A 12,497-nucleotide genomic window follows, 5' to 3' on the forward strand; every position below is an offset into this window, starting at 1 on the left:
AGTGATAGAACAGGAGGGGAGACTAGAAATAGAAAAAAATTCGCTGATTATCTCCTCAAAGACATTCAACAAGGAATATTATTGCCAGATTTCACAAAACCTCAGAATAAAGAGAAAATTTTGTTAAGGAAAAAAATTCAAATATTTTGTAGCTACAATTAGAATTGCATAGTATTTATTTGTAGCCATAATAAAAAACCACAGGTCTTCGATCAATACATACCAACAATCAAAAGAAGTAGGTTTCTGGCCAAAAATATCATACCTAGCAAAATTATTGAATATTGAATGAAAAAAAAGAGCATTCAACGAAATTGCAGAATTTCAGGACATTGCCTCAATCAAACCTGAACTTAGTAGAAAATTTCACATGTAAAAGCCAATATCAAGGATTGATTTCAAGGATCTCAACATGGATAAATTGTTTATATATATATTTTTTACATGGCAATATATATGAAGTGTTTAAGATTGATATAAAAAATTGGGTAGCTCAAAAGAAAGGTTGGGCAGACTTGATTATGATCTAATTCTAAAAAACAAAACTATCTAAAAAAAGGTGAATATAGTAATTACATTATACAAATGAAGTACAAAGAAGAACAGATACATGGGCTTTTCGGGTGGGGTAGGACTTGTAGTTGTGAAAACCTATGCATATATGAAATGGATTAAATAGGGAAGATGATATAGATTATAATTATATAAATTTTATACACACACACACAAACGACATAGATTATAATTATATAAATTTTATACAAACACACACTCATACACACTCATACCCATACTATGAAGGGTATGGCACAGTTCAAAAATCCATAAAGAAGGGCAGAGGGATTAGAATAAGGTGGGGTAGATTTAAGATAGTATTACAAGGTGTTATATTAATGGTCAAGTAATAAAAGATAAAGCATGTACAAAAAATGTAGTGTTGTGTTAGTGGGACAGGTGTATAAATTAATAGAAAAGGGTAAATTTTTATATTATCTCTTTTGGTTTTATTTGTCAGGTTAGTTGCTTTTTCAGTGAGATATTTTACATTGTGTTCTATTTTTTCATCATTTTGGTTTTGTTTATTAATTCTAAATTTCTTAAAAACTCAGTTTCTATTTGCTTAGTTCTAATTTTGATATCCTTTTCTTCTATGAACTTTTGCCCTTCTTTTTCTATTTGTCCAATTATACTTTGAAGGATTTTTTTTTCAAGGATTCCTCCCTCTAATTTGGTTTGCTATTTAAAGAGTTTTGATCTTCAGTGAATTTTTTTTGCCTCTCTTTCCTTTTGGATAATTCTCCTTTTAAAATATTTTCTGCCTCATTGTCTATTTGTGCTTATTTTACTATTTGGCCTCGTCTGTTTTTTAAGATGTTATTTTCTTCAGGTTTGTGTGTGTTTCTGCGTGTGTGTGTGTGTGTGTGTGTGTACATGTCTGTACCTTACCAAGCCTTTGACTTCCTTTTCATGATTTTCTTGCATCACTTTCATTTCTCTTTATTTTTCTTCTACTTCTCTTACTTGATTTTCAAAACCTGTTTTTTTTTTTTTTTAACTCTTTCATGGCCTGAGTCCAGTCCATTGTTTTCTTAGAGTCTTTGCATGTAGGGGATCCCATTTTATTATTTTCTGAGTGAGTGTTTTCATTTTCCTTGTCACCACAATAAATTATTATGGTCACAATCTTTTCTGGTTGTTTGAAAAAAATGCATTTACTATTTCTGCCTTTCTGCATTTCATTACAAGGTCTTTGTGTCCTAATATATGAACAATTTTTTTTTGTATTGGTTCCATGAACTGCTGAGAAGAAATTGTACTCCTTTCTATCTCCATTCAATTTTCTCCAAAGTTCGATCATATCTAGTTTTTCTAGTATTCTATTTACCTCTTTAACTTTTTTCTTATTTATTTTGTGGTTAGATTTATCTAGTTATGAGAGAGCAAAGTTGAGATCTCCCACTATTTATAGTTTTGCTGTCTATTTCTTCTTGCAACTTTCTTAACTTTTCCTTTAGGAATTTAGATGCTACACTACTTGGTGCATATATGTTTAATATTGATATTGCTTCATTATTTATGGTACCCAAGATATAGTTTCCTTCTTTATGTTTTTTAATTAAATCAATTTTTGCTTTTACTTGATCTGAGATCAGGATGCTACCCCTGCTTTTTTTACTTCACCTGAAGCATAATAGATTCTGTTTCAGCCTTTTACCTTTAATCTGTATGTATCGCTCTGCTTTAAATGTGTTTCTTGTAAACAACATTTTGTAAGATTCTGACTTTTAATCCAGTCTGCTATCTGCTAATGTTTTATGGGAGAGTTCATCTCATTCACATTTACAGTTAAAACTACTAATTCTGTATTTTCTGCCGTCTTATTAACCCCAAATTATATTTTCTTTTTCCTTTTCCCCTTTCCCTCCTGCCCTATATGAGCACTACGTACCTCAAGCAGTCCTGCCCCTTTAGAGACCTTTTCCTTTCTTATATCTTTCCCCTATTATTTCTCTTTCCCCTTCTATTTAGCCTGCCCCTTCCCTTTTCCCCCTTTTCCTCCCACTTTTCTATAAGATGAGAATGTGTTTATTCTTTCTTTGGGCCAAATCTGATGAGAGTAACATTCACACAATATTTGTCACCCTCCCTTCTTTCCTTATATTATAATATGTTTTCTTTCCTTCTTCCTGAGATGTAATTTCCCTCCTTTTACCTCCAGTTTCCTCCCTTTTTTTTCCTGTTACAATCCCCTTTCCATCTCTAGTTTCTTTTTTATATTATAACAGTAAAATTAGAACAGATAACGGAGAAAGTAAATTTTCACTAGGATGTATTCTTAGGGAATCCTAGAGAATGACCTAGAAAATTACTTGAAATAATTAACAACTTTAGTAAAGTCTCAGAATATAAAATATACTATCAATCATTGACATTTCTGTATATTATTTACAATCCCCAAGAGATTAAAACCCCTGCAGATAATACAAATTATTTGGGACTCTAAGAGGAAATATGTGAATACAATAACAAAAATAAATAAATAAAGGGAGAGTTAAATAATTGGGAAAGTATTAATTGCTCATGTGTAGGCTGAGGTGATAAAATAAAAATGATAATTCCCCTTAAATTAATGTATTTTTCCAGTGCCTTACCACTCAAACTACCAAGTAATTAATTTAAAGAAGTAGAAAAAATAACAAAATATAGAAAGATAAAAGGTCAAATATATTAAAGAAATTAATAGTAAAAAATGTAAAGAAAATAGATCAGCCACACCAGATCTAGAACTATATTATAAAATTTGTTAGTGCCTAAGAAATAGTGCGATTGATCAGTGGAACATGGCAAAAAGAACATAGTTATATAGTGTATGATAAACTTAAAGACTTCTTGACCAAGAACTCATTTTTTGAGAAATATAGCATTATAGTAGATGCCATTTCTATCTGCTCACTGTGTCCCTGTGATTCTAAGGTTAAAGGACAGATAATCTAATTTGTTTGAGCAGGACCTAGTCACAATTGTTTTTCACTAATCACTAGGTAATTCTATTCAGTAGCTACACAGTATTTTACCATCTGCATTCAATTTCCATCTGAAATTCCTTGGATTAACCTTCTTTAGGAGAACCTTTGTTTATCTTTCTGATTAATGGTCACTGCTGGCAATTAGGGCTCACTATGCCATTTTAAAGAATTGTTTTTCCCTCCTTTCTTCAACAGTTTGTTCTTTTTAATAAGTTAAACTCTCCTGCTTGAAAAATTGTCCTTTCACCTGGAAATTGAGTGGATGCCCATCACTTGGGGTATGGCTGAACAAGTTATGGCATGAATGTAATGGAATATTATCCATCTATATAGTGTGTTATTATGTTATATTATTATATGTTCTAAATGATGTGGAAGCTCATTTCAGAAAACTTGGAAAGACTTATATGAACTGATGCTCTGAGAAGTAAGTAGAAGCAAAAGAACATTGCACACAAAAACATCAAGATTAAGTGATAATCAAGGTGATAATTTTGTCTCTTTTCAAGAATGAGGTGAGTCAAGGCAATTCCAACAGAGAAAACTACAACACTGAATGTGTATCAAAGCATAGTATTTTCATATTTGTTGTTATTATTGTTTTTATTAACTTGTTTTTTTTTTCTTTCTCATGCTTTTCCCCTTCAACTTTTGGTCTGCTTTTTTTCTTGTGTAACATGATAAATATGAAAATATGTTTATAAGAATTTGCAAATGTCTTTATAGTGCATTGCTTGTTTTCTAGGGGAGAAAGAATAGAGAGGAAAAAATGGAACATAAGCTTTTGCAGAGATGAGTATTGAAAACTTATCTTGATATGTATTTGGGAAAATTAAAAAAAGCTATTATTCTTATAAAAAAGAAAAAAAATTGTTCTTTCACATGTCAACTCTCTTAGTGTTGCTTTCATTTTCAATAAGACATTTCAAAACATTCAAGAAATGTGCAGCAAATGATAAATGAGAAAGCTCCCTGTACCCCTGAGATCACATAGGTAACTCACATATTTATGAAGCTCTAAGCCTGACGCTATTTACAGTAAAGGACAGAAGTCAATGTCCATATAATTCCTAAGACTATCTCAGATACACAGATGCTGGATTTCATTCTGGACAACCCACAGTTCTTTCTAGATTTTGTCTGTGCTAAGCCCATGATTCTCTTTTTTTCCTTTCATGGAGTTGGGCAATGGCCTGTGTGATGATAAAAAGAAAGGATGGGTGCTCTGATTGCTGAGGTTTGGGTTGCTCTACTTGATCACTTTTGTCACATACCATGTTCTCAGGCAGAATGGGCTCATCTGTCCCATTACTATTGGCATTTCAGTTGGTTATGGAGATAGTTAGGCATCATCCTTCACTGATGATTTTGTCTATTTGATAAAGTTCCCTCTGTTCCACCTATCCACCCAAGTGATTCTAAGACTAGACAACAGAAAATTCCCCCTCAGTTTGGGATAGACACACAATTTTATTCCTTTTCTTTTCCTGCTAGATATAGATATAGATATCATATAGTGACTACCTGTACCTATACTGCCTCCAAGAGACTTAATTCTGAATCTGCTACTCCTTTCCATAAACCCTATCTCCAAGAGACTAGAAGATTCACACTACCTTCTGTGGATCCTAATGCATTTGCTGCATCCTTTAGTAATCAGTGCCTAATTCAGCATTACCTTTACCCCCTCCATCCCTTTCCTTTTTCTCTCCGAGCTCTTTTACGAGTTAGATATTGGCTGGAAAGCATCTTTCAGCTAATTTATGCTTTTTTGTAAATAACAAATTACTTCACATGTCAACCCTTCAGAATTGTTTTTTTTTTTTAAAAATGAGATATCTTATTAATTCAAAGAAAACATCTCCAATGGTAGTAATTTTAGGAAATGTGCAGCATTTTTGAGAGACTATCATAAACTCCTCAAATTGCACATATAGGTATATAATTCATATAGGTATGATCCTAATAAACAGCTCTTATCAGATAGAATATATTTAGGATCATCCAATACAGAATAAAAGTAATATCTCAGAAATTAATATTCATTTTCTGCCTAAAACATAAATTGCAATCCATAGATTTGTCTTGACTTTCTTTCTTCCTTCCTTTGTTCCTTTGTTCCTTTGTTCCTCCATCTCTTCCTTCTCTCCCTTCATCCCTCCCTCCCTCCCTCTGTCCCTTACTTCCTCTATTTCTCCCTCCCTCTCTCTCTCAATCCTTCCCATCCTGCTTTCCCTCCTCCCTCATAGAATCTTGTGTCCAAAAATTCTCTAGAATCTTGTATTTGAATGTCATTTCCAGTTACCTATGAAGGTAGCTTTCAAGATTAATTTTTGTGAAATTTTGAGTTCCAATTTTTTTCTGCCTCCTCTAAAATTTTCATTTCCAAGACAGCAAAATACTTGATATAGGTTATATATGTACAATTTTATTAAACATATTCTATAGTATTCATGCTGTGAAATTAAAATCAGAACAAAAGCAGAAAATCATGAGAAAGAAAAACCTAGATGCCACAGTGAATAGATCACCCGCCTGGAGCCAAGAGGATCTGAGTTCAAATCAGCCTCAGACACTTAATAGCTGTGTGATCCTGGGCAAGTCACTTAATCCTAACTCCCTCACAATAATTAAGTAAATGATTAAAATCATTTTTAAAATAGGAGGATGATTCTAAGAATATGGGTAAGTTGGTCAGAAAATTATAAATTTTACAGATTTCTCCCACAAGTACAACAAATATGTGCCTCACAATGAACATAGACTAGTGAAATTTAAAGAAGTATTGGGATAAAACATGATTCCTCTTAGGATAGGACTGAGTGAGGAATTGGAGGTTTGAGTCCTTGAAGACTGAGGGAAGCTCTGCTAATTAGGAAAATCAGGTCCAGGTGGGTTGCTAAGACATGAACCAGGGTTCATGAGAAGAAAACAATACACTTAGGGAGTATAAAAGTAGTGGAGTAGTGACTGACTGCAGACATATGCAGGAGTGGGGAGCTTTTGATTTGGGGTTCCAGGTCAGAGGGGGAAAGCTGAAATGAAGGTAGAGGCATTATTCCCCCAAACTCTGGGTTAGATGTACTTTCTCCAACAGATCTCATTAAAAAAAATGAATAGGCAAAAAAGAACCCAGGCAGAGAAACTATGTGGCACTACATACTCCATTCTCATGTTAGTGGGACAGATCCTGCTCCTACAAGCTGTCCTGGTCTGGAAAATTGTTTCACATATTTTCTGTGGGTAGTGCTGCTCTGAAATTCTTATTTTCGAATACTTATTTAAAGATATTTGCAGGAGTTTGGGGGACAGCTCAGGTAAGCCACTGCCTTTACTCTGCCATCTTAGCTCTATCTTGCTTTTTTCCCCTTTATTTTGGGAATTAACTCTTTTGATAAGTATCTCTCCCTTAACCCTGAGAGTTTCTTATTTTGAACCACTTTCCATCTACTCTCTCCTTCCTTGGTGCATTAAAATTACTAATGACTTTCCACTCTTTTACAGCCTTTCATAATCGGTATATACTAAACCATTTGCAGTCACTGGTATGTACTTCCTCTCTTTCCATTCATCTTTCAGCCCCTTACAATCTTGGTTAGGCTTCATTGTTCAAGTGAAATTGCTTTCTCCAAGTTTACCAATCATGTTTTACATTTTTTTTCAAATTTTATTTCCATAATTTATAATTAAACTTCAAACAGAAACATTTCCATGCTCAAAGAAATGCAGAATTATTATCACATATGGAATTATGATTGTAATATATATAGTTTGAATTAAAAAAATATTGTTTTAAAAACTGCCTCATTTACTTTTGCCTCTTTATGAAAATTCTTTCTATAACTTTTCCCCATCCTAGATGGGAAAAATAATCTCAATGAGATTTGTCTTTTAATTTTTTAATCATTATTTACTCTGGTCTTCTTTGTTATTGCTGGAGAAAAATGGGAGCACTGCAATCCTTTGTCCGCTTGGGAAGCTCTCTCAATGCCCTTACTAATGCTAAAATTCCTGGCCTTATCTTTGTCCTTACCCTTCTTAACTTCAGTATTTGACATTGTTGGTCATCTCCTCCTAGAAACAGTCATTTTTTTTTCCTGAGGTTTTCTCTCTCTTCATATATTAATCCTATGAAGAGTGTTTCTCCTTCTTTCCTATATCATCCAGTTTTATGTTACAAAAGTTTTATTAATACTTTTATTAATTAATTATCTTTTAAAATATTTTTGATTTGGACTAACTGTGTCATCTGGGTGAATAATAAAACCAAATAAATTGGTGGAAGATCAAGAAAAACGGTTTTGGATAGTTGCAAAGCTAGAGAGTGTCTCATATCTAAGTTAGCCTGGTTTTGAGATCCAGTTTGTGAGTTGCAGAAGGTTATCTTCTACCAGGCATCTACACAGTGGATATAACCTTATTCAAAAATAGAATATTAGTTCTATCACTATATTTTACTTTATTAGTCAGGTAAAAGAAACAATGTCTAAAATAGAGGCATTTAATGAGGTAGAATAGAAAGAAAGGTAGAAATTAAAAATTTCCTCCTTTAAAATGGTATAACTTTTTCAGGGGGACCATTTTGTATACTGTATAGATACTTGTAAGTTCTACACACACATACACACACACACACACACACACACACACACGTAAAGCTAAGAATCTAGTTAATTTTCCCCTCAAGTAATTATCTTAAAAGAAAAGAAAAAAAGCAATGGGATACTCAAAGTCTTGAAAATAATAACTAATGGTCTGAACAGAGAAAATAGAAATGAATAAATGTCATTAATAACATTTTTATTACTGAAAAAAGTATTGTGTAATAGAAAAATTCTTGCCTTCCCTTTATATTCTGTCATATAAACATCTCTGTTAAAATTACTAACAAATTTCTCCTATGGCCCTTATTCATGTATGGATTTTTTGGATAAATGAACAAGAGTTAGTTTCTTACACAACTGTAAAATGTGGTTCTAGAATGGAGTGGGTCTGGAATGCAAAGAGGACTTACTTTTTAAAAAGTGAGAGAAATTGATAGGTTGCCAATGAGGATAAACAGTAAAAGGTAGAAGATAATAATATCTTATGACTTATTTCAGAGCATCATTACGACTTTGAGTCTTAAAAATATATTTTATTTTGAGACTTTGGCTTTTACCTTCCAGTATTTTAAGCCTAAATTCCAACATAACAATTCATACCAAAGGTTCTAGCATTTGAACTTCCATGTTTTATAACATAGATCAATGGGTACTTCCTCCCCTATTTTGTGTATTCTCTGTCTGGAATTTATAATAGGCCCCAGAAAGCTTATTATTGGGAAGAGTTAATCACCTTATATAATCTCAGCTACCTTGGTAATCTATCACTACCCTCTGCCTCTGACTGGATGGTGAAGCCATGAACTCCAAATGTCCAGTTAAGGAGAGAGCTGAGTTCAAACATACCCTTATTTCTCAATAGACTGTACTACTTTTGGACTTCTCTGTCTTTCTTCTCCATCATATCCACATGCAGGGATACTAGATCTTTTTCCTATTTTACAGCTTCTTCATGAGAGTATATTGTCTTCCGAATTTGATTTTAACTTCTTATGGAGCAAAATTTGGTTTTCTTTTTTATATTTGAATCTTGGTACTCAGCACAGTGCTTGGTACACAACAGGCATTTAATAAATGCACATTTCCTATTAAGTAAGGGGCTAGAAAAACTTTTGAGAATAGATACTTTATTCATAGTTGGTTTGAAATGTTCATTGGATTTTCTAGAAATGAAGTATGTGAGTGAGGGAGTGAAAGTGTGAGTGAGAGCAAGTGAAATCCTTGGAAAAAACTGATAGAGCCTGGAGGAGGAAGTTTCAATCAGCAAGGAATTTTGGATAAGATGGAAAAATAACTGTAAAATTTGGGTCTGTGATTAAGGGAGTATTAGTAAGAGAATAAAATTGTGTCATAAGAACAGAGCCAAGAGTTCAAAGCTATTCAGGTTTTCCTTTATTATTTTGCTCATGAACATCAATTGCCTCATAACTTTGAAATCAATGCAATCTTTTTCAATGTGTCTCTAAAAGCTTTTATCACTTGTTTATTCCTCAGGGTATAAATACATGGATTCATTACTGGTGCCACTGAGATTCCAAATACCGACACTACCTTATTCAAAGCCACCCCTTCTTTTACAGAAGGTTTAATATAGATGAAAATGCAGCTTCCATAAGCCACTGAAACAACAATCATGTGAGAGGAACAAGTGGAAAAGGCTTTTTTCCTTTGCTCAGCTGAGGGGAATCTCAGAATAGTCCTGATAATATAGGCATAAGATAGAACCACTAACACTAAGGTGATGATGAGTGTCAACACAGCAGAGACTAAAATCATCCTTTCTAGGAGCTGTGTATCAGAGCATGTGATGTCTATTAATGGTGTTGCTTCACAGAGAAAATGGTCAATGATATGGGAGTCACAAAATTCTAGTTGAAGAGCCACACCAAATGGTGGAAGCAGAATCATCAACCCAGACACCCAAGAACCTAGGAGTAACTGGTAACAGACTCTGTTGTTTATGATGGCTGAATAATGCAAAGGTTTGCAGATAGCCACATAGCGGTCATAAGACATGGCAGCCAAGAGAAAAAACTCTGAAGCCGCAGAAAGAACTACAAAAAATACCTGAGTAAAACATGCATTATAGGTCACAGTATCATCCCCAGTTGACATGGTGTACAGGAATCTGGGAATACAGACAGTTGTCAATAACAGTTCTAAGAAGGAAAAGTTCCTGAGGAAAAAGTACATGGGGGTTTTAAGGAGGGGATTCACCAGAGTGAGGATGATGATGGTCAAATTCCCAGTTACACTCAGGATGTAGGTCAGAAACAGAAAGATACAAAGAAGAATCTGCATCCGTGGATCATCTGTCACTCCCCGAAGAATGAATAAAGTTATGCCTGTGTTATTTCTCATTTCTGAATTCTGTCTTCCAATGAACCTGAGAGAGACATGCACTGAGAGAAATAGATACACACAGAGAGAAATAGAGAGACTAAGAGATAGAGACAAAGACAGACAGAGACAGAGAACAAGATAGAGAGAGAGAGAGAGAGAGAGAGAGAGAGAGAGAGAGAGAGAGAGAAAGAGAGAGAGAGAGAGAAAGAGAGAAAGAGAGAAAGTGAATACTTCATGAAAAACATCAGTGCCCATAATCTCCAGCAATGTAACAGATTCCTTTGGGAATCTCTACCTGAACCCATCTACATCTGACTCAATCTATCATGCATTATCCTACATCTATGTTCATTTATGTATATCTAATACCTAAGAGCCCTGATCTCTTAGTTCCGTTCTACTCTTTCTAACCACATATTTTCTTAAGCAAAAATTCTTCACCAAGCCCCTGTTTTATAGTAACAGATTAATAATCAGAGGAAATCAGTCCTCTGGATCCATAATGGGAAGCAGAACTATGAAAGAGTTGGGTACAAATTTTTTATAGGAAAAGATATTGATGGAGCAGGAGACAGTGTAATCACAGGTACTAATGTCAAGGGAGGGGGAAATCTTCCTATAGAAGGTTAGATCTCCAACAACTTTTGGACTTAGGTCATTGCAGATTGTGTGAGAGAACATTTACCAGAGGTGGATAGTATTAATTGAACTGAGGAAGGAGGGGAACCGTTGAACAGCATGTTGCTGGAGGAGCAACAAGTGATATTTGGGGACAGCAATTGTGCAGGGAGGAAGCATAATTTCCTAGAGAGGAGATAGTTACAGCAGGGAGGGAGCACATCTATTCCTCCCATATCCCTCCCAGTTGAACACTTGCAAGGGCACAGGTCTGTTTGCCCGCAGCCCATTCGTTTATAAATAAACCACACATAGGAGGCTTTTCTCCCAATTTTATTCACAAGGCATGCATAACCACTCAGATTGTTTGCTTGCAAATTTTGTTCCAATTTCTGTTGGATGTGAAGAAAATTTCTCTTCCCTGGACAAGAGTAAGGGCATTTCATCTCCACCTACAGCTACAAACCTTCAGCCCTAACATCCTTCTTCCTTTTCCTCATTAGTAAATGCCACATCTATTTTTTAATTGTGAACCAACTTTTCTGATTCTTTTTATCTTATCTTAGAGCCAGCTGCTACCTCATTGGATAAAGAGTAAGTCTGGAATCAGGAAGAGCTGAGTTTAAAATTCAACCTCATACACTTCTTAGCTATGTGTCTTGGAAAAGTTTCTTAACCTGTCTTTTCTTGACAAAAGAATCCACTAGAGAAGGAAATGACAAATCATTCCATTTTCTTTTATAAGAACCCATATTGGAAATATTGTCCATTGGGCCTGAAAAAAAAGTTCAAGGCTGAACAGCAAATCTTTTGCTTGAGCTCATTACCTTCCCTCTTCTATCCTTCCTGGAAGTCCTCTGGTCTATGCGACCTTTCAAAGAACAGAGGGAAGGATTTAGCATTAGAAAAATTCCTGTTACAAAAAGGTTGTCATTAGAGTTTTAAGGGGGCTCCTTTTCATTCTTCATATTGGCTCCTAATGCTTTCCCTTTTTCTTTTCATGATTTTCATCTTTTCACTCTTCCTAGGAGCTACATTGTATCCTGTCAGTGGATTCCCTATTCAATTACTTCTTTGTGCAATGAACTAAAGCCTAAAATTACTGACTATACACTAAGTAATGAATGGCTGATAACATACCCTTCCAAAGAAGAGTTTAAATTTTAGAAGGGGATATTATTATTATTAAAGCAGTAGCAGAGAGTTTTTTGAAAGTGGAATCGGGGCATATATAACTACACTATTCTCTTAACCTTCTCAGGAGAATTCATTTAATCATAAGAATGGATTTTCCTGTATTGCTGTAAAATATTTCCCACAAAAATCCCTAAGACAAATTCTGCCTGGGTCTACTCTGATAATTATTTCTAATCTAATAGCTAATACCTAAGAGCCCTGATCTCTT

General features: G+C 34.3%; 1 protein-coding gene across 1 annotated transcript; it reads right to left on the minus strand.

The window, feature by feature from the left end:
- Window positions 1–9,553: 9,553 nt before the first annotated feature.
- LOC127564098 (olfactory receptor 6C2-like) lies at window positions 9,554–10,492 on the minus strand. Its single transcript, XM_052000409.1, has one exon. The coding sequence runs from the start codon at window positions 10,490–10,492 to the stop codon at window positions 9,554–9,556; it is 939 nt and encodes a 312-aa protein (XP_051856369.1).
- Between the last annotated feature and the right edge of the window lie 2,005 nt (window positions 10,493–12,497).

The sequence above is a fragment of the Antechinus flavipes genome, chromosome 5 (genome assembly GCF_016432865.1).
Source record: "Antechinus flavipes isolate AdamAnt ecotype Samford, QLD, Australia chromosome 5, AdamAnt_v2, whole genome shotgun sequence".
NCBI classification, from domain to species: domain Eukaryota; kingdom Metazoa; phylum Chordata; class Mammalia; order Dasyuromorphia; family Dasyuridae; genus Antechinus; species Antechinus flavipes.

What these genes read in the sequence shown, in the direction of transcription:
- LOC127564098 (XM_052000409.1), bottom strand. Translation starts at nt 10,492, where the DNA reads ATGAGAAATAACACAGGCATAACTTTATTCATTCTTCGGGGAGTGACA.